Below are 23,013 nucleotides of genomic sequence, written 5' to 3'. Positions count from 1 at the left end.
CTGCCAATCGATTATGATGTTCTTTATTGCTTTGTCTCCTAGTCACTTTCCAACTCAAGGTCACACATTACACTCAACTGTATTACAATGCAATTATCACATTATTGTAATCTCTTCTCTTTTCCCCTTCCTCCTTCCTCCTCTTACTGTGTAATCCTGCCTAGCCTGGAACTTGATATGTAGACTAGGCAGGCCAAAATTTAAAATATATATCTGCCTGCCTCTTCCTCACGAGTGCTGAGATTATAGGCCTGGCCCTCCTTTTTGGTTTTTTGAGACAGGATCTCATTTTGTAGTCCAGGCTAGGCTAAAAGTCATGGAGGTCTTTCCGCCTTAGCCTCCCAAGAGCTAGGATTAAGTGTATGAGCTGTCACTTCTGATAGCATCAGCATTCTTTATTCTTTTTTGCCCTAGATAGCCTCTTAACCCTCCCCCCCCCTTTCCCTTTGATTATGATATTTTGAAGAGTTGAGGTCAATTACTTTAGAGATTCTTCTTTGTGATTTAATTCAATAGGAAATGTGCAGGTAAGTGACTTTCAGTCTATTTACTACATTGATGAGATAAACGGTGGTCACTTGGTCAGGATAATTGCTTCTAGCTTTTTCCACTCTGAAGCTAACATATTCCTCTTTGAAATTAGTATCAGTTTTGGAGGAGGTGCTGAGACTGTAAACTTGTTATGTTCCTTGTAAGTCACTGATCCATAAGTTCTAGATCTATAGATAGATGATTTTCTAAAGTCCATTATTCTTTGTTCTGTTCTAAGGAAGAATTGATCTTTTTTTGACCTAAGAGGTTTTTTTTTTTTTAAGTGTTTTTCCTACACATGCTGGATGCTTTATTTCAGAGGAATGCCTTGATTCCACTTGTGGTTTCTAAGTATACCCACCACAAGAAGGCCCCACATTTAATTCTGAGCAGGTAGAGTGGAGAGCCTTCGGCATCTTCCTGATGTGAATCTTGATCACCCTGGCAGGATTTGTCACAGTGTATTATGTTTCTCATACTGCTTTTTTAATGTTAACCATTTTGGTTTTTACTTTTTGTTATTTTTTCTTTTCTGTTGGCATCCCAAGGATAACAATAACAGGGAGTGATTAAGCTTCATGTTTATAAACTCATTTTTATTGCCTCATTCCAAAACATTGTTTCCCCTCTTCATTTTCTCCTAACATTTCTAGGCTTTTGTTTGGATATTGATAGTGAGTTAGCCCAGACTATTGGATCGAGAACATTTTGCCTGGGTCACTCACTGAAAACCAGAAAATATGTTTTCTGAAGCCATTGTGCTTTTTATCTTCCCAAATAGTCTTCTGGTTTTTCTTTCTCATTTGCAAAGGGTATCCTTACTGGTGTTCAAAGATTTTTTTGTTTTTTGTTTTTTTAAAAGATTTATTTATTATGTATTAGTACACTGTAGCTGTCTTCAGACACACCAGAAGAGGGCATCAGATCTCATTACAGATGGTTGTGAGCCACCATGTGGTTGCTGGGATTTGAACTCAGGACCTCTGGAAGAGCAGTCCGTGCTCTTAACCACTGAGCCATCTCTCCAGCCCCAGCTCAGAATTTTTTAAGTATTATTATTTTTTCATTTATGTCCAGCTTTATTTCTAAAAGATTGTGATTTGGTTGGTTGGTTGCTTGCTTGCTTGCTTGGTTTTTTGAGACAGGATTTCTTTAGCTTTGGCTATCCTGGAGCTCACTCTGTAGATCAGGCTAGCCTCAATCTCATAGACCTGCCTGCCTCTGCCTCTCAAGTGCTGGAATCAAAGGTATGAGTCACCACCGCCCGTCTGAAAGGTTTAAGGTGGAGTGATTGCAAGATTACATTAAGCAAACAAGAAGAGAACAAGGAAATGAATTCCGAGATGTAAAGGAACAGAACATGCGTCAAATTTGAAAATAAATGTCATAAAGATATAGTTTTAATTCAGAACCCAGTTTCTGGCATTATTTTTCCTAAAGAATCATTATCTTGGGAGGCCAGAGTGAAGATTTATTTAAAGAAAAAAAAAAAGCAAACATGGATCATGCAAAATGTACTTTTCGCAGAATTTCATTAGCTAATTTTTTAGTAATTTATATTGTTAAAGGTGAAAACTAAGATATCTAATACATAATATAAAATGTTCTACAGTGGTTTTGACTTTTTTCCCCCCAGAAAATGTTGTGGAATTGATGTTGTCTAGAACACGGGATACTAGTTCAGAGGAAAGGTTTACATTGTAGCATAGAAGGAGTATAGACAGCTTGGCTTTCGTTGGAGGAGATGGCTTAGGGAGCTTAGACAGCTGGGAATCATTTTCTGTGAGGAAGGAGTGGGGAAGGAGTGTGTGGTGGTTCTGGGGCTGTTAGTCATGTTGCACTCTGATAGAGATGAAGTGAATTGGTCTTTGTAGGTAAGTGGACAGACAATAGTATTGTTGTACAGATGACAGAAAGATCTATTTCTGTTTTATGTAAGAAAACTTTGTATATCACAGCTGTGCAGGCAATAATGAAAAGAAAGTATTAGAAAGTGGTGGGTTCTCTGATGATCCTGCATGTGGGAGTGGTTGAAGGTGGGGGATGACATTGACCTTTTAAGATTCTGTAATTGAGAAGCCTTATGCCTATGAGAGGATGGCATAGACAGTTTATGATAAAGGCATTTCTTGGGGTTGGGGATTTAGCTCAGTGGTAGAGCGCTTGCCTAGGAAGCGCAAGGCCCTGGGTTCGGTCCCCAGCTCCGAAAAAAAGAACCAAAAAAAAAAAAGGCATTTCTTGCATGCCTGGGTTTGCCTTTGAATATAGCACTAAAGTATGTATTCCTGTTACCTAGCATGTAGCAGACATCCAGTACATAATTGTTAAAGAACCTGGAAGGAAAGTCTGCGGCAGGCCACTATCCTGAAGAAGTAGGTCTCGTTTAGACATGCCAATACCTTTAAGACCACATTGTCATGTTAAACATAAAACATGTTAGCTGGATACCTGAATGCTCACTACAGAAACAGGAGATCAGTTTCCTGGAGTCCTGTGACACTAGGTTTGAGTGTAAACCCACAGAGTAGAAGAGGGAGAGACTGTGGAAAGAATTTTCACTTAGTTCACACTGATTTTGTATCACAGCTGTCTGGATTGCTTGGTGATCATCATCTGCTCTGTGTGGACAGAAAGAGGTGGCAGTTCCTATGGAATGACTTTATTTGGAGAGACGTTATTTGGTTAGCACTCCCGTAGAGACATTTGCAGTTCCTACTCTGACTATTTAGTGTATCTCAGAGATAGGTTGCAGAGACTCAATCTCTTTGAATTTGTTTTTTGAGACAGAGGCCCAGACTGTGAGGTGCTCAGAGTATAGGCTTGTGTTCATCATGAAAATTTATTTTTAAGTTACATAAAATAGTGCCTTTCTAGTATAATCATTTCTCAAATTAAAATTTTGCATATTAGGACATTGGGGGTGTATCTCAGTTGGAAAAACACTTGCATGGTGCACATGAAGACTTGGTTTCAGTCCTCAGCACTGAATAAATCAGACATGGTGGCATATGCCTGCAGACCCAGCACTTGGGAGGTGAAAGCAAGGAGGGGCAGGAGGTTAAGGTCATTTTGGGTACATAGCAAATTTGAAGCTAGCCTGAGTTACATGAGATTCTGTTCCTAAGCAAACAAAATTTTCTACATATCTTATTAGACTATGTAAAGAAAAACTTCAGTATTCTTCACATGGCACTTGGCATTGCAGGCAAACAGCCAGTCCTCCATGTGTGGTTGAAAGCTTAGTAGAAATTGAATGTCTCTGCTGTGATGGTTTCTATTCAGGGCTTTTGTTTGTTTATCTTTGCTTTGGGGGTAATGTGTTTTGTATAGTCCATATAGTCCAATCTGGAATTATAGGCCTGTGCCACCATCACACCTGACCTGTTAGTTTATGATTATTAAATATTATGAACTTTTTGCATACTGATTTTTTTTCTTCCGGAAGATTGTTTCATTAGAATTGTTCCCTTTGCTTCAACATTTTTGGACATCCTCCTGGCTTTAAAAGATGTAATGTTCTTTGAGAGTGAACTTGATTTTTTTTCCTGTATTTTGAGCCACCAGATGGTTTTTGTTCAGATGCTTCAGCTAAGCAGCATGAATAGAAGCAGTCTCTTTTTCTTGTTCTCACCATTTGATATTTATCCCAAAATGTGATGCTATCTATTGGTTATTGTTTCCTGTTACAATCTGGATCTTAACCTCAGGGATCGTGTTTTTTTGCCTCTCCCTTTTCCTAAATAATGACTTAGACAAAGTGGGCCAACCTGCTTGCTCTGTAGAGAACTGTTAGTGAGTGTTGTTTAATCTGATGCATATTTTGTATTTACATGAGCTGAAATTTATTTTCAAATCAACCAAAGATCTTAGAATTGAATTTTCAGCCAAATCCCCAACAGCCTCATTCCTACTGACTTTTATAGTTTATAAAGCTTAGTTATATATGATCACGTAGCTTATACTGATGTTTCAGTCAGTATTGGACTGTATGTGTGCATATATATACATACACATATATGTATATATGGTAACAGTAAAAGGATGTGTGTCCCGTGTGGCCCAGCAAGCTATTTCCTCTGAGTGTGTATGGATACTGTGACAGCAACCACACTGCCCACCATACTTCTCAGAATGTGTTATTGTTGTTCAGCAGCCCAGATTATCTTTGCATTATACCGCCCTTGTTCCTGTTACAGCGAGAGCTAAGACCAAAGAATCAACTTGCTAATAAACAACAGACAGGCTTCCACTTGACTTTGACCGCAGTTATACTTGTCATGTTACGTCATTATGTTTCTAGACTGTCTCTCTTTTCTTACTGTCAATAATTCAGTGTGATATTTCCCCAAGTACTTAGGTTTTAGATAGAAATCTTTTCATGTGCATTGGAAAGCCAGTGTCCTAACTATAGTGTTTTGTTTTTAGTCAACACAAACAAGCACTCACCTATATAGATGCTTACCCATGTAGACTGCAGTTAGCATATTGAATTGTACTTTGTCCTTTTCTATGTTCGTCTCTTCAGACAGACTGTGTGCTTCTTGAGCCTTCTTGGATTGTTCTGTGAGTTCCTTATCTATGGGTCCAATGCACAGGTGTCTAGTGTAAAATAAATGAGTGAGTGAATAAATGAGTTCAGAAGTGAGAGACAGTGTGCCTTCTGGGACCTTCAGTCTTAGAAAAGTCAAGGTTGACGTTTACATTAAATACAAAGATAAACAAAAATATTGCTTTATTTTAAGAGAAACTTTGTTTATAGGGTTTGTTTTTTTTTAACTAATATAAAACAGATTCCCAGCCTGTAGTTCATGTAATTGCTTCCCGGCGTCAGGATTGGTCAGAACATGAGATTGCAATGGAGACTAGCCCCACCATAATATATCAGGATGTATCCAGTGAATCACAATCAGCTACTTCAACAATCAAAGCCCTGTTAGAACTCCAACAGACAACAGGTATGAACTCACATGCTCAGCTGAATGAAGCATGTTTTCTCTAGAGATGGGTTGCTAAAATACACCACTGTTACATAGTTTTTGTAAATTTCTCCCCCTCTGGATGTATCTATAATTACTGGTACAGTTTATTGTTCTTTAAGATGTACATAAGAGTATGAAGCCTAGATGGAGTGCGGTCATTAACACAGAGGTAGAGTAGACAGAAACTTCTCGTTCAAATGGACAGTCCTCTTGCCAGCAGAAGGGAGTGGGTTGTCACTGGTAAGCACAAGTGTAGAACAAGCGTAGGTACCGTTCAGTTGCTGGATCTATTTAGGTATGTTGGGGCACAGATCCAGGGCCCCGCTTTGCTCATAGATACCTCAGATCAATTCTGCACCATAAAACTCCATTAGACTTGCTTATAAACATTCTCATTTGTCCTCATCTTATTTTCAGATTTATTTATTTTTGTTTAGGTTATTTACTAGAGCGTCTGTGTTTAATAGGGTCCTGTCAGTGTTTCTAATTACTAAAAACTTTGATAGATTCTAGGACTACTCTATGTAAGTTATACCGAGTTTGCTGATAATAGGGCAACGATTATGCAGATATTTTATGGGTTGTAGTAATGATCTTATCTAACCCTTTCATGTTTTACGAAGTTAGCTGAGACTGAGAAAGGTTGACTAGTGGTCAGTGAGTGGCAGGATGGTGGCCAGGGCCATGTCTGCTAGATCCCAGCAGGACTCCTTTGTTTGGTTTCTGTGTTTAAAATGATTGTTTTGCTTTTGTCATAGTCTGCGCTTGAGAGCAATCTTTAGGGGACGTAGTGACTTAATACTGTTTATCATAAGTTCTTACATTTGATATAAATGTAGATGATTACTTCTACTAATATGTTTAGCCTTTGGCACTTTTTCAGCTGCTTGTCTTTGAAAAATTCAACAATTTTTATCCATCATTCATGTAGATAGAAATGGTGAGTGAAGAGATTTTGTTGAAGAAGTAGTAAGAAGGTTAAAAACTGCATCTTAACATATACCATTATTTATTGCAGGCTGTTTTATCAGACATTTTAGACATACAGAAGCAGAACACCCATTTTTTCCTAACAGTGAAAAGCTTTATGTTTTATTCTTTAAGGAGTCATAAAGACTTGTAACAGGTTTTTTATTTTATTTTTGGCCGAATCTTAAATTGCCAAGTGTGTATATACACATACCCTGACAGGCTCTCATTTTGGCCTGGATGTAGCCCACTGAACTCAGCACTCCTCCTCCCTCAGTGAAGGTTATGTGAATTTCCTCCCTTATGCTGGGGATCAAACTCAAGACCATGTGTATGCTGGACAAGCACCCAACATCTGTGTAGCATTCCCAGGCCATTGAACTTTTAGTAAGTCAAGTGAACTAATCAGTGGGAGTGATATTCTGGGATGTGCTTTAGAGCAGACCAAGCTGCTGTGAACTGAGTGTGTCAGGGATCACTTTGAATACCAAGGAAATAACATCCTAGGAGGAGTTCATAAAGAGAAACAGCTGGCTGGCCTGGAGTAATAGGGGCTGGAATGTGATTGCGTATGAGTTATTGTAGGCTGCTGCTACACAGTTTGTAGTCTAGACAACCATATAGAGCAGTCTGCAGTTTCCAAGTCATTGTCTTCTTAGCCACTGATGATATGGCACCCCAGAGGTCTGGTTCCTTATTCCCATAGACAGCTCTGGTTTTAGTACTTGTTTATAATAAAAGTAACTTTTCCTCGACTTTTTTATGCAGTAAAGGAAAAATTGGAATCTAAACCAAGACAACCCACTATTGACTTGAGTCAAATGGCAGTACCTATTCAGATGACCCAGGAAAAGAGACATTCTCCTGAGAGTCCGTCCATTGCTGTGGTAGAGTCAGAACTAGTTGCTGAGTACATCACCACGGGTAGGTGCCCTCTTAAGACATAGTGTTAAGGTAGTGCTGCCTTTGCGGGTTTCATGGGTACTCATTTGGGGGAGAACATATCTTTATATTTCTAGCTCTTTTTCTGTTTGTTTTCAGAGCAGGTTGACATCACCTTTGGGGTTTCCCTAACTTTAATAACCCCCCCTCTTATTTCCCTGACTTTAATCTCAATCTCCCTCCCTCCCTCCCTCTCTCTCTCTCTCTCTCTCTCTCTCTCTCTCTCTCTCTCTCACACACACACACACACACACACACACACACACACACACACACACACACACACACAAAGCAGATTAGATATTTAAGTGTGGTCCAGCAACAAAATGTTAATGAGATTTTGGAGATCGTACCCATGGAGAAGTAAAATTTTTCCTCTTACATTCAAGTGAGGCCATACCTGGAATACTGCTTTCTCTTTGGATACTTTATTAATTTGATATCTTAAGGAGTTCAGGGGTAATGATGTGAATAATCCGGGGTGAGAGAGTTGATGTATAAAGCAAGCCCCTGTCTTGTGTTTTATAAGCAGTGACTAAAGGATACTGTAAAGCTTCAGCTATCTGAGAGTTCCAGATGCCATGGAGAAAAAGATTTCTTTAGCATTACTTGAGGAGATACTAGGACTGGTGGATTAAAATTTCCCAGAAAGAAAATCTGATGAAGATAGTAGAAAACAATCGACTTCACAGATATTAGCAGAAAAGCAACAGATGCAGAGGCCAGTCTGCTGAGAAAATGAATGTTAGTCTCCGTAACCTAGACTAGCAGATAGTAAACAGATGAAAAGACCTGTGATTTCTTCCCTTACTTATCCTTTTCAGAGCGCACTGATGAGGGGACAGAGGTTGCTTTCCCCCTTCTAGGTAAGTGGTGTGCATCCATCGGTAGTCTAATGAGAGGTTGGTGCTGACTAGTTGTGGGGACCACTTAATGGATGCGCTCTGCTGCTCTGGTAGAGGGGAGGTAAGCTTCACTAGTGAAGGGAAGGAAAGGTTGTTTTGCAAATAACAACAAAACACACACTTTGCTAGAAAAGTAAAAGAATTGTTTACAGAAATAAATGACTGCTTTGGGGGCTTATGTGGGCCAGCAGAGGTCCATCATCTGTTTCGTGGATATTTTTTCTGTGACCTCCTTCCATAGTCACCACCTCTTACATACCCAGCCATACTGAGTGTCCGCTTTGACTCTAAAGCAAGCTGCTCTAGTCCCTGCTCTGTTCTGCAGTAGACGATAGTTTTCTTAGGTTTCGCTGTTAGTTGCCTACACTCTGGGCATTTGGTATGAAAAAATGTGTAGGATCTTGAAGAATTATTTTTACATGGTGTTATTTGATCTTTTATTAAATACAATTTGTTTTTTTTTTGTTTTGTTTTGTTTTGTTTTTTAATTTAAAAAGTCTTACTGCTTACTGTTGGGGCAGGTAAGAGTGAGTGCTGCTTTTCCAGAGGTCCTGAGTTTGGTTCCCAGTACTCATATTGAGTGGCTCACAATCACCTGTAACTTAAACTCCAAGTTATAAAATTCTTTGGCCTCTATAGGCACTCAGATACATGTGGGGCACATGTGCACACACACCACACACACACAAAAGTAAATGTTAAAGGCTGGAGAGATGGCTCAGCGGTTAGGAGCACTGGCTGCTCTTCCAGAGGTCTTGAGTTCAATTCCTAGCAACCACACGGTGGCTCACAACCATCTGTAATGGGATCCGGTGCCTTCTTCTGTGTGTCTGAAGACAGCTATAGTGTGTTCATATAAATACAATAAATTTTTTTAAAGTAAATATTTAAAAAAAACTTATTGTAATAATTATAAAAGCTAGTATGGGTATCAAAATGGTCTATATAATCTGATAATTATTATTTATCTTTCAGAAATCATTTATTTTTGATGATACTTTTAAAATTTCATTGATTTACTTGCTTGAGTTTAATGTCATAATTAATTTTTCTCCTATTTAGTCCTTCTGTAAATGATTTCAGTAGATGTTAAAATGTAAATCCTGGCTCTTTATTTTCAGTTTCGGTGAGAATATATGGGAGATTTTATTAACTCATAATTTAAAATGCACATAGCAAAGGCATACTGTGAAATGCAGTGAGGTAGTATATCGCAGAATCAAGGGAGTCCAGGTGATACTGACTGATCTCCTGGAGCGGAAGCTGTATTTGTAGTTACAAGCACTGCATTTGTGAGTGTAAAGAAAATGGAATTGCAGTTGGAATTGCAGTTAGAGCTGTAGTTCATCCTTAGACCACCACACAGCTGCTTTGACCTGTAGACGTGGCTTAGTCTTGGGCAGGCAGCTGTTTCTAAGCATGGAGCAGTGCTACTTGAAATAAGTTAACCTGACGATTATGGGACATTGGAGGAGTTTTCAGAATCTCAAAGCCCTTAGCTCATTTACACATTTGGTTTTGTTTTTACCTATCTTTGATTGATGGGTTTTCTTCCCAGTAGCTAACGTTATTTGAGTGTTTCTGTAGGTTTGGATGTGGCAAGTGTTTATATTTCAAAGTTGAAATCAGGGCTGGTAAGAGAGGACACTGATTGGCAGCTATGTGAATGGTTAGTTTGCATGAGTCTTGTGGCAGGAGAGGAGGAAATAGGGTTGATTTCTAGAACTTCACTCTTGCTGGTCTCCTTGAGTTAAAACTGAGGTGACAGAACAACCATTTTTTCTGTTGACCCTTTATTTATTTAAGGACCATTTTCAACCCATTTCTTCATTTGCCTCTTGTAAGAAGAAACAAGTTTCTATTGTCCCATAAACACAGGCAAACAGAATGAGTCTCTGAGCTTTAGTGCTTTCGTAGGAAACAAGTAGCTTCACGTTCCCTGGAACAGTTGGAGCAGAGCAGGAGAGAATTCCTTCTGCACATCATTTTGTCCTGTCTCTGGATCCCTAAGGCTGTGGAGCAGTTTCTCTTCATGTGAACAAAGCACTGCTAGTGTTGGCACTGCATTGTTTTTCCCACTTTCCTTAATGACATGTGTGGGGTTTGTGGAAATGCATTGTTTCCCTGTGACCTCAGTGAGCTAAAAGTCTAGGGAGAAAAGCCAACAGTTCACAAAAGGAGTGTGTCCCTCCTGGATGATGGGCGTTTTCACAGTGCCTCTCCACACATTTCCCTCATCATTACGATACCTCTGTGGCTCCTGTTTTGCAGATGAGGAAGCAGTTTCGTTAGAGACTTTCATTAGAGCCCCACAGTTTCTAGATGCAGGCTCTGGTCTTCTGCCTCTTAGTGTGTAGTACCATTCTGTAGACACAAGCTCATACAGGTGCTTAAAATGACTGCCACTGGTTACAGTTGCTGGACTGATTTCCGGAGAAACATCACCACCTCTTCTATTTTCAGTCAGCCATCGCTCCCAACCCCAACAGCCTTCCCAGCCTCAGCGAACCCTGCTCCAACATGTTGCTCAGTCACAGACTGCGACACAGACGTCAGTGGTAGTCAAGTCCATCCCAGCGTCTTCCCCTGGAGCCGTCACCCACATCATGCAGCAGGTTGTACCTCTTCTTATACTCATAATACTCTATCCCCAAAGTAAGGTTCAGTTTTATCTTCTGTCTGAAAAAGAAGACATCTGAATTGTCGAGTGTGTGTGTAACTCATCCGTCTGTGAGGAGTGAATAGAGACTTAATTAGGGGATGAATAGAGATGAATAGAAACACCAGGAAAGCGGTATTTTTTCTTTTTTCTTTAACATTCTGGAAACAGCATTCAGAAGAGTGGGGTTGTCTGGTTGAATCTCATCAGAATTGGTCACTGTTTGTTTGTCTCTTACTGTTAATACAGATTTACTAACAGAGTAAGATCTTCAAAACAAAATCATATTTGGTTTGTTTATTTGTTTGCTGCTGAGTTTGTTTTTGTCTTTATTTTATACTTTATAATAAATCATTATTACTATTATCATGAGAGCATTATGAACAAGAAGGGAAATAAATAGTTTACTCCTTTAATTATATGTGATCAATAAAAGAAGACTCAACAGGAAGGGAATGAACAAATATCAGCTAGAAATGCCTGGTATGAAGACTAATGAGGAAGAAGAAAGCCTCGTTGTTAGGTTGATTTGCATAAGACTCCATGCTCTGAGCTGTGAGTACATTCAGTGGATTCTGAAGAGTGGGTGCATCATCCCTCTTACTTGCTAGAAAGCCATCTGTCTAAAGATTTCACTGGGTGACAGTCTGTCCTTTATTGGTAGGTCCTGACATTGATATTTCTCAAGACACATAGAGGTCAGACAGGCTGGCTCTTTAACAGTATCACTTAGAATGATTTCTCCTCCCAGTGCTATCTCAGCTGACCCCAGGCAGTCAGTCTCTTCCCACAAAGAGGAATGACTTGTCCCTTGGCTCACTCCCTTCCAGGAACCAGGTCTTTGGGAAGCTGTGGTCCGGTGAGCCTGAGACTCACACACTGTGGTGACACAACCTCTCCTCAGAGAGGCCTGCTGTGGGCATTGGGTTAGACACGTCTCCAGACAGTACATCTGGCCTTTGGGACTGAGGGCGTGCATGCAGCCCAGGTTCTTGGTTCTGCTCTAGATGCCTTACTTCTCAGTTGTTGCCTTCTGTCTTTACACTGGTGAGCATCCCTCAAGCACAGGCTCTAGAGTGCTCCTGAGTGGAGCCTTTCTGTTCTTTCTGAGCTGTAAGGTCACCTTATTCCTCTATTGGTAGGTTCTGGGTTCCCTACAACAGTGAGTAGACTGGATTTTGAAGTACTTACTGTCTGAGAGTTCAAATTACGAGTTTTGATTAAAAACCTGTGAGGCTCTGTGATCTTTTTAGATTCCTAAAACATTGGAATGAACCCCATGTTTTCCATTCAAGAAAGATGTGACTCTATAGGTGTTTTTTCTCATTTCATTCTTACCTGTCTCTCTCTTACCTAGGCATTAAGCAGTCACACTGCTTTTACCAAACACAGTGAGGAACTTGGAACTGAGGAGGGTGAGGTTGAGGAGATGGACACATTGGATCCTCAGACAGGTCTGTTTTACCGATCTGCCCTGACGCAGTCACAGTCAACTAAACAGCAAAAACTTAGCCAGCCCCAGCTGGAACAGACTCAGCTGCAGGTGAAAACCCTGCAGTGCTTCCAGACCAAACAGAAGCAGACCATCCACCTGCAGGCTGACCAGCTCCAGCACAAACTCACACAGATGCCTCAGCTCTCCGTCAGGCATCAGAAACTGACTCCTCTCCAGCAGGAACAAGCACAGCCCAAGCCAGATGCACAGCACACACAGCATACCGTGGTGGCCAAAGACAGGCAGCTTCCTACCTTAATGGCACAGCCCCCGCAGACTGTAGTACAGGTTCTTGCCGTAAAAACCACACAGCAGCTTCCTAAACTACAGCAAGCTCCGAACCAACCAAAAATCTACGTGCAACCCCAAGCTCCCCAGAGCCAAATGGCGCTCCCCACTTCATCAGAGAAACAGCCTGCAAGCCAGGTAACAGAATTTTGATAGCATGCAAAGTTAACTTCTGTGTTCTTGGATTGGGGGTGGGTGAGGTTCTTTTTTTTTTAAAAGGTTTGTCACCACAGCTCTAACATGTCGGCAGTGCTTCTCCCGGCAAGAGGAACCCAAAAGCCTGATTGCACGGGTACTGGTGTCAGGAGAGAGGTACACTGCTAATGCAGAGGAAAGCACAGCTCTGAGCCTGCTTTCTAGGTAGTTTCTAAAGGATCACTTTCTGCAGTACCAGCAGTGCATGAACATGGCAGTTCCATACCTCCATGCTTATAAACTTACCTCTGGGCAGTGATGCTCAGTACACTGCAGTCTTTTAAGGAACGTCATTGACCATCTGTCTCCCTTTCTAGTATACATCTTTACTGTAGTTGACGATCTTACCCTCTACACTTACCATCTAGATAACAGAGGAAGTATATGGGTAATCATAGGAAATTTTACTAACAAAAACTTATTACTCTGGATTGATTATACATGTGTGTGTATGTATATTGCAGACACATAGAGAATATGTTTGTACAGTGTACTTTGAAGCAAAAGACTGAAGAAATCCAACTTACTTTAATTTAAAAAGATTATATTGAAATCATTTGAGCGGGTTGAAGGTGTGCAGGGATGTAAATTGCAAAGGGAATCTAGGCTGCTGTGATTTTTGTTTTGTTTTGTTTTTGTTTTTCCTTTACTGCCTCATAGCTTGGCTGGCTGAACAAAGGTTCTTTCAACCCCTCCTCTTTCCCTAGGTTCCTTAAAAGAAAACAGAACCTTCCCATCCAGCCCTCTTACTAAAACATCGAGCTTCAAATGTCTTCCTAGTATACCGCACGAATGTTTCTTTTACCATATTTTCTGGAGTGTTTGATTAGTTTTTCCTCAAACAGATGTAGCTATAATACACACAACCCCAATTTGTTTTCAGGTGGAGCAGCCAATTATAACCCAAGGATCCTCTGTTACAAAGATAACATTTGAGGGGCGCCAGCCTCCCACAGTTACAAAGATAACTGGTGGCAGTTCTGTTCCTAAGCTGACGTCACCAGTTACAAGCATATCTCCCATTCAGGCCTCTGAGAAGACAGCAGTGTCAGACATTTTGCAAATGTCTTTGATGGAAGCTCAGATTGATACAAATGTAGAACATATGGTAGTGGATCCCCCAAAGAAGGCTCTAGCCACCAGTGTGCTCACTGGTGAGGCAGGAGCTCTACCCTCCACCCATGTGGTGGTGGCAGGGATGACGAAATGTAGAGAGTCCTGTTCAAGTCCATCTGCTGTTGGCCCTCCCCTAACGACCAGAAAAGTGGAAGCAGCAGGAGTGCCTACGACAGGCCAGTTCATGCGTATTCAGAATGTAGGCCAAAAGAAAGCTGAAGAGAGCCCAACAGAAATTATCATCCAGGTAAGAACTGGAAGGAAATGAGACATCTCGGGTAGATGGGGGGCTGTGGGCTTGATCCATTTTGGGATGTCACAGGACTAGTCACTTCAAAGTAGTAACAAAGGACAGAGATTTAAAAACTATTATAATACTCAAGTTTATACTTAGTTTTTGTTGGTGGTGGTCTTTTTGTTTTGAAATAATCATAGAAACTTGGTGGACAAGGTCAGACAGCATAGCATGTGACCATAAGGGCCATGCCTGTGTGTGTCAGTTTTGTTTGATGTCTGTACATACTCGAAGTGTGTTGATTGAGTGAGCTCATCCAAAAGATCAGGGATTTCGTAGGCTCATGTTTTGGACTCCTCAGTCTGACAGACTGGAACATAATTGCTTACACTTCTGTTCAGCTGAATTTCAGGGACACGTTGTAAACAGTTCTTGCTCCTCATCTGAATCTGGTCTCTAGAACAGTGGCACTTCAGTTGACTGGAATGTCTGCAGAAATACCTTCTTCATGTGTGTTTCTAAACTCTGCTGTGTCAGTCAGTTTTTGATCATCTTGTTAAGGTGTTGTCACGATAAAGGGACAGTTTGTCAGCAGCCCACCTTCTTGACCTTTAGCTTCTTTGTTCTAAAAGCCACCAGTCAATCTGTGTTACAAATTAAGGTTGAAAACTAAAACTGAGTACAGACCAGCCCTTTAAAGCTGTGTTTTATTTCTACCTCTTAATGAAAGACATTAAGGGTTTTTTCTTGGTAGTAGCCGTTTTATTTTCCCCAAACTAGTACATAGTTTGGAAGGGATCGGAGCGGCGCATTTAGTTCATTGAATGCCCACTGTGGCCTGGTGGAACTGTCAGAGAGCCACTGTTGTGTCCTGCTGAGGTCATAGAATAAGCTTTCCATTCGCAATGATTCCGAGCTATGAGAGAATACTAATTGACTGCTGTTAAACCAACTGGGACGTAATGAAAGTCAGAGTGGCCATTGACTTGTTCAAGTATTTTGTTTCCATCTGTAAAAGCGAATTTAGTGAATTTTGTTGTGATTGATGGTGTTTTACCTGAAGGCTAGGCTGTTTGGGATTTGCTATTCAGTACTTTGGCTGGACTGCTGACTTCACTCTTCTCAGCCTCCTCATCAGTAGTGGGAGTGAGTTATGCCTGACTTACAGACTCTATGTAATGGTTAGTACAGATAAACGCTGCTTCGATGTTTGTCCAACATATGGTAACTTACTGATTTTACTAAAATGGATTGTGCCAGCTGGAGGTTAGATTGCCATACTCATTTGGAGTGGCTTAGTTGAAAATTATCTTTCTGTGTTGGATTAGGAATGAAAATGTAGTTCATTCATGTTGAGGATTAGGAGCAGAGGTGCCATTTGACTGATGTTCCCTCTTAAAAGGTAGCCATGGTAGTACATGTCGTAACCCCCACACTGGGGAGTGGGAGGTAGAGGAGGGAGAACCTGAAGTGTAAGGTCATCTCAGCTACATAGTCTGTTGAAGGGCCAGCTTGGGATACATGAAACCCTGTCTCTGTGACACACTCCCTCCCCAAAAAAAAGTTTTGAGGAAAAAAGAATCTCATAGGACCATAAGTCTTAGCAAGAGGCACTAATATTCACCTAGTAATATTTTTTTGTTGTTTAAATGGCCGACTTTTGGCATTGTCTTACATTTGAAAATCTTCACTGTTGCTATAAAGGTGATTGTGCTGTGACTAAAGAAATCGTTTCTTCTTTAAACTACCAAAGGGGCTTAAAATACACTGTGTGTCAGCAACCAATCATTTATCTTAGAGATGAGGAACAAAAATATAGTACAATTCAGGCTGGGTGTGATGGTGTACGCTTTTATTCCCAGCAGTAGCAGGTGGATCTCTGCATTCAAGGCCAGCCTGTTGTACAGATGGAGTACCAGACAGCCACGGCTGTCTCTAACAAAAACAAAGCAAAACAAAACAAGAACCAAAGGGAAAAAGCCTACCTTCTGAATTTGGCCTTCTTTGTTAGAAGAGGCCTCCTAAGGGATTAGAAAGACACAGTTTGAGTTGTGTGGGATTTGAGGTTGGATCCAGCATTAACCCTGACAGCTGTGTGACCTTGAGACTGTCCTTACCTCCTGTCTCCTTACTTGTTACACGGAAGTGATAGTTTCCACCCAGCATTGTCATAGCTACAGTAGAATGTCATGGGACAGCTAGCACAGTGCTTGTCATGGAGGTTGTCCAGTACATGTCAGCCTTCTGTTTTCTGTGCTTGTGGTGGGAGGGATACCTTCTCCTGTTGCCTTTTCCACTGTAAGCATTCTCTTGTGCATCTTCTGTTCCAGGCCATTCCCCAGTATGCTATTCCCTGTCACTCCAGCTCCAACGTGGTGGTGGAGCCCAGCGGGCTTCTTGAATTGAACAACTTCACCAGTCAGCAGCTAGACGACGATGAGACAGCTATGGAGCAAGATGTAGACAGCAGCACGGAGGATGGGACTGAGCCCAGCCCCTCTCAGAGCGCTGTAGAGCGGTCCTAGTGTGCAGATGCCACCAGAGTGCACTTTAGAGCCTGCTTGGTTACCTACCACGTGTCCAGGGAAACTTACAATTTGTTATGGTAAAAGAAAAAAGCACTTTGCTCATACTTAGGCTGGGGACCTAGAAACAGTGTTTCACTGAGATGTTGCTGCAGGAGCAGCATTTTAACAGGATTAAACTCACAGAGGAATGTACTTTAAAAAAAAAAATAGAAGAAAAAAAAAAGCAAAGGAAGAGATGCACCCCGTGGAGGCCTGGTCTCTTGTTGGTGCTGGGCAGTGGACAGTTTGTCTGCACTGAAGAGACTTCCTGCGAGTGGCTCTCGGCTGCTTTCCACTGAGCAAATGCCACCAGAGAACATTAAGAGGAAAAGAAAGGAGACTGTGAAGAGTTTGTATTTTTGAAATGATGTATCTGAACAGTTTTTTAAAAATCGTGTTTTGTTTTTGCAAATCCCTGGAAATGTTGATTTGGCTAACATTTTACATTTGCTCAGTTCATGATTAGTTTATGAATACCTAGGAAAGTTCTGGCATTAAAGAGTCCTTGCTGGAGGGTAAACATCAGATTGTTGACCAGGAAGTATTTGGGGTAGCTTGTACATGTGCTCCTTGGTTGTATACTAATTTATTGTGGAGTTCCACACTTGTCTATTTATTTAATGTAAATGTTTTCAAGCAGGCTAAAATCCCTTCTCCTACATGTTCTGGGAAGCTGGATTGCCGGGTCTGGCCACCTCCCCTTTCTCCCCTTTAAGACGACGGATTTGAGAAGGCTTGGTCAGGAAGCAGAGGGGAAGACATTTCTAGCCCAAAGGAAATGTTCAGTGGTGTTAATGAAAGTGAACTCTGCTCGTTTGATGCTTTCTCAACACGGAAGTTGCACATCCATGTTGGACTAAGACTTTGAAAACAACTCTTACTTACTCACTTTGGTTTAAATCCCTTTGAAATGTATGAAAGTGTTCACTTACAATTCTAAATGTAATGTTTTTAATCTTTACTTTTTTAGGGCGCAGTTTGTTTACATGCTGGTTTGGTCTTGTGATTGCTGACACAAGTAGAGTGAAGGGTAAGGGATGGGAGGGTAAGAATTTTGACAAGCTATGGCAAAGGAAACTATACTTTTCATTTTTAAAAAAGTGTAAATAGAAAAAGTTTTTAACGGTTTTATATGAATTTCACTATAAATAAGCATTTTAAGACTGACAAATGTTGAACTGTATATACATTTATCAGCATAACTGCCCAATTTTTGGTGCTGAAGTACTGTAATTAGAATTTATCAGTAGCGTCCTAATTTTGGCAACTACACACGGGGAGAAGCTCTGATGCTGTAGTTAATAAACTCACACTAGCTAGTGTGACACTGAAAGTCTCAGCAGGAGCACCCCTGAGACACTTTGCTCCTGGTGGCCTCTCCATTTCTACTGGGTGAAAGTCACTCACCCATAGGTGGAGCTGTTGGATAGCATTTTACTGTACAAATATATTTCAACCACCTTGTGACTGTCCTAGCTAAGGAAAAAATTAACTTCTCTTGGGTCATAAACATCTTTAAGAATCTGATTAAACTATGAACTCTCTCACCAAAAAAATACACATGCCAGTACCCGTGTTAAGATTTTTGCATACAATTTCAGGGACTTATGGGCTCCCAAGACCATCCATGTACCCCAGGTTAAGCCTTCTGTTATGGTCAATCCTTACTTGCAGTTGTAAGTTTTATTAAATAAACTATCTTTTGAATACACATGGATCAGGAAACAGAACAAACTTGGGTAAGTTATGCTCCATATCCTCTATCAGCATACCATGCTCTGTCTCTGAGAGTTTAGTCTTACTGTGCTTCAGCAGCTTAAATGACAAAGGAGTCTACTGTGGTGCGCGCGCGCGCGCGCACACACACACACACACACACACACACACACACACACACACACAGAATCAAGTAAGAGTTATTTTTTCCTTTGAATGACTCTAATGCTAATTAGAGCATGAATCTATGAGTAAATAATGCTCGTTCCTCTTTTATGGGCCAGGTAAGGCTCTGGCCACCAAGGATATTACAGTGAGGACATGGAAAATCCCACATAGATGGAGCTTACAGACAGGACTTTCTGTTGGGGAAGGAAGTGGGGAACAGCAATTCTGGACTTCTTTCTCCTTTTTAATTGGCACATATTCAGCGTATGTAGTGGTTTTGTCTGTGTGTGTGTAGGATAGAGATCAACCCTGAGTTGGTGCATGGAAGCCATCTTCCTGGTTCCTGGGTGGTTTTTTAATTACATTTTTATATACTTTACTTATGTGTATTAATTATGTCTAAATACGTGTGGAGGCTGGAGGCCAACTTACAGGAGTCGGCTCTTACCAGCTGGGTCATGGGAATTTGACTCAGCTGTCAGGCCTGGCAGCCGGTGGCTTTACCCACTGAGACATCTTGCTAGTCCGCACCTTGTTTGAAACAGGGATCTGGAGCTTGCTGACTAGTATAGACTTGCTGCCTACGTTAATTTGCTGACTGACTAGTAAGTTCCAGGAGCTGCCTGTGTCCACTTCCCCAGCGCTGGGGTTATAAGCACAAGTCATGGCCTGGCTTTTCATGTGAGTGCTGGGTTTTGTGTTTGTGTGGCAAGCACTTAGACATTTTTGTGTAGGCCTGTAATGTTCTTTGACCACGTTCCCCAGGTTCCCCCACAACCCTTGTTTTACATGTTTGAGTGTTGGACTATAATGTCTGGTGCACCATACACATTCAGTACCCATGGATTCCCTGGGACTGGAGTTACAATGTGGGATACCATGTGAGTGCTGGGAATTGAAACCAGGCCCTGTTAGAACAGCTGCCATGGCTCTGGATAACTCGTGTTACTGAGCCATCTCTTCAGTCCCTGTACTAGGTGGATTGACAGTGACAGTGAGGACATGTCTGCACCCATCCCTACACATGCTTTTGCTGAAGTTGGTAGCATTATGTCTTTGTTTTATGTTTAAGTCCATAAATTAAAAGCAATGGTAAGCTCTCTCTGAAGAATATTTAGACATAATGATGCACTTCTACAAAGCCATTAGAATCCTGTTGATCATTGATGATTTGGTTTTGAGTTGGAGATGTGGCTCAGTTAGAATGCTTGCCTAGAATGCACAGACCCGAGTTTGATCCTTAGCACCACAGAAAAACTAGGCAAGGCGGTAGGTAGATGCTTATAATTCCAGTTCTTGGGAGGTAGAGGCAGGAGAATGTGAAGCCATAGTCATTCTCTACCATATTATCTCAAAAGAGATTTGGTTTAAAGTAAACTAATAAATACCTACTATTGCAGGTGTACCTTATGGTGAGTTTTAAAGTCTTTTATTTTTTTTTATTGTTTTTGAGACACATGTAGCTTTGGCTGACCTGGAAATCACTATGTAGACCAGGCTGGCCTTGAACTCACAGATATCCAGTTTTACTGAGTATTCATGCCATGTACTTACTTACACATGTAATGTGTGCGGCTCAATGGTTTCTAGGATTTTTCACAGATAGAGCACCTATTACCAAAATCAGTTTTAGAACATATTCATCAGTCAATAAAAGAAAGTACCTCAGACAGCATCACCACAGCCACTTCTCTAGCCCTAGGGTGTCATTCATGTTTCTGTCCCTCTGGACTTCCTGCTTTGGGTGCCTCGTATGAATGGAATACAGTAAATGGCCTTTTGTGATAGCTTTCACTTGGTGTCATGTCTCAAGACTCATCCTTGTTGGAGCAGGTATCAGTGCTTCCTTATGGCTGTTTCTATGCATGGCTGCATCACTTTAAAAGTCGTCAGCTGATGGACACGTGTTGTTTTACTTCTTGGGTACTATGAGCCTATGTTTCTGCAAATTCTGTGCACAGGTTATGCTTAGGTTTCAATTCTCCTGAATAAACTAATTACCTTTGACCTTTTAAGGAACTGCCAAGATTGTTGGCCACAGAGACCAGGTGTTTTGCATTCAGTGTAACTGTGCATGAGGGCTTCTTGCTAACACTTGCTATTGGCTCTTTTAAAATAGTCTCCCTAGTATCTACAGAGGCACCTCATTGCGGTTATGACACATTTCCCTGATAGCTAGTGATGAGCATCTTGGTCATTGGTTTGTCTTTGGAGAAGTATCTCTTCAGTCCCTTTAGCGGTTTTATAACTTCAAGTGAGAGTGTTAGAGGTATTACTATCATTAGAAGAAAAGTTATTCATTATTAAAGTTTTTTTGAGTCGGCTCTAGTTCTTCCTCTGATGCAGCATTGCTTGACAGTTTTGCTGCACAGTCTTAGAATCGAAAGCTTGCTCTTTGAATGCATTGCTCTCTATGGTTCCCATAGTAGGCTGCTTGGGTGGAAGGCAGCAAGAAACAGTAAGTACAAGGAAAACAGGGCTGCGTTTAACCCTTGGGTCTTCTGGTTATTGAACTTGAGTCAGTCACATTGTCTCTCCATTTCCATAACAGAAAGTCTAACCTCTGGACCCTTAAAGGCTGGGCAAACAGTAACATAAAAATGCCAGGGAAGGAGTTAGGTGTTGGATGTTTTGAGTAATCATGCTGTTCCATTAGTGACCCAGATAACAGGTACTGAGGAGTTAAAGGTAAAAGGACTTACATTGAATGCAAATGGAAGTGTATTGCTTTCTCCGGAAGGGCGTTTGTACCACCTAAGAGGACTGACCTATGGGAGGGCAGAGGATCACGGCTATGTAACTTTCAGCAGCCTTAGGCAGATTCCCACAGAGGTCCTTGATTCAGTGTTTTTTGTTGGTTTTCTGATTTTTTTTTTTTAATGTTTTAAAAATCTGGAAGAGGAGGTATGTGCAAGACCTTGCCCAGAAAAGGCTAGTGAGAAGTTGGCTGCCTCTGCTTTGGTGGTTTGCAAGCTTCTGCGTTGAACCGTATATTGCAAAGAAAAGAAACAGGCACAGATTTGGACTTGTGGGAAAGCTCACTCTGTCTTTGCATGGTTTTTCTTTAAGGCAGGCGAGCCTGGACTTGAGCCCTGATAAGCTGCAAAAGAATGAAGACTGCAGAGGTTAAAGTTCTTGCCCTATAGTACCTGATTCCTTCAAGAAGACTTTGCCATATATGCAAGTTGCCACCCATGGTCCTTTGTAGGATCCTCCATTTCTTTCTCTTCCATGCTCCCTTGGAGATGTTGAGCTTCGACATATCAGCTGAGGGTGGGGGTGCTGCAGACTTCGGGAGTTTCGAGCTAGTAAAGGTTACTCGGGAACCAAAGAACTACAGCTTGATGCAGCGAGTGTAAGAATGATGATGGGGAAACATTGAGTGCCTGAGTGGGGCTGCTGCAGAAACTCCTGCAGAGCCAGGGAACCCGGCTAAAGGATAAGTAAGGAGTTAAGCAAAGAGGAGGAGCCATCCAGGAAAAAGTGGAGGTGGGATTATGTTAATGGCAGTGTGTGTGTGTGTGTGTGTGTGTGTGTGTGTGTGAGAGAGAGAGAGAGAGAGAGAGAGAGAGAGAGAGAGAGAGATTGAGAAATCAAAAGACTCCTAAGTTATCAGAGCTGGCAGTGAACTGATTTGGTCATAATATTGTGTTGGTGTGTAAGAAAATGACATTTCTTGATGTTGCTCTCAGTTCCTTACACATTTTAAAAACCTCTTCAGTGGTTCCCTAAAATAGTCATTTAAATCTGACCCTTGGGGCTCTTAGCCAAAGCCATGACCAGCGTTATAGATTTGTATGCCATTTTGCTACTTCTGTGTTGTGCAGTGGAAGTCTTTCTTCAGTCTCAGTGTTCAGCTGGATTCCTCCTCCTCTTCCTTTCTTTTTGTCTCTGTCAGTAGCTTTTTGTTTGGTGTCTTTACCTGGCTTTGATAGTATAATTGAGCTTCATCAAATGAGTTAGGAAGTTAGTTTTTGGAGCAGCTTGAGAAGAATTAGTGTGGATTTTTTTTTTCTTTAAGTATTTTGTAGAATCTACCAATGATGACATCTGGTCTTAAATTTTTTTGGGGGGGGGGTTGATTAGTGAGTCAAACTCTATAGCTTCCTTAACCTCCCTTCCCCCCATCAATTTCAGTAGTTTGTGTGTTTCTAGAATTTTCCTGTTTGATCTGTAAGAGGTCTGTTGATTGTTCCGAGTATTGTTTTGGTCTATTCAGCTTCTGGAGGATTACAGTAGTGTCTCTAC

At 41.2% G+C, this 23,013-nt stretch overlaps 1 protein-coding gene across 50 annotated transcripts in view; it reads left to right on the top strand.

Moving 5' to 3' along the window:
- The window catches only part of Emsy (EMSY transcriptional repressor, BRCA2 interacting), a 69,327-nt gene extending 50,712 nt beyond the window's left edge, over positions 1 to 18,615 (top strand). For 10 of the 50 annotated variants that reach the window (XM_087570307.1, XM_087570263.1, XM_087570332.1 and 7 more), the window contains 7 exons: positions 5,322 to 5,486; positions 7,248 to 7,403; positions 8,246 to 8,287; positions 10,790 to 10,941; positions 12,343 to 12,906; positions 13,847 to 14,326; positions 16,645 to 18,615. In XM_087570307.1, coding sequence (XP_087426433.1) covers positions 5,322 to 5,486; positions 7,248 to 7,403; positions 8,246 to 8,287; positions 10,790 to 10,941; positions 12,343 to 12,906; positions 13,847 to 14,326; positions 16,645 to 16,839 — 1,754 coding nt within the window. In that variant the 3' untranslated portion in view covers positions 16,840 to 18,615. 50 annotated transcript variants of the gene reach the window in all.
- The last annotated feature ends 4,398 nt before the right edge of the window (positions 18,616 to 23,013 follow it).

This window comes from Rattus norvegicus, chromosome 1, assembly GCF_021556685.1.
Source record: "Rattus norvegicus strain SHRSP/BbbUtx chromosome 1, alternate assembly SHRSP_T2T, whole genome shotgun sequence".
Lineage (NCBI taxonomy): Eukaryota > Metazoa > Chordata > Mammalia > Rodentia > Muridae > Rattus > Rattus norvegicus.
Note: the sequence above shows the minus strand (reverse complement) of the source record. Positions and strands in the feature narration are given on the sequence as shown.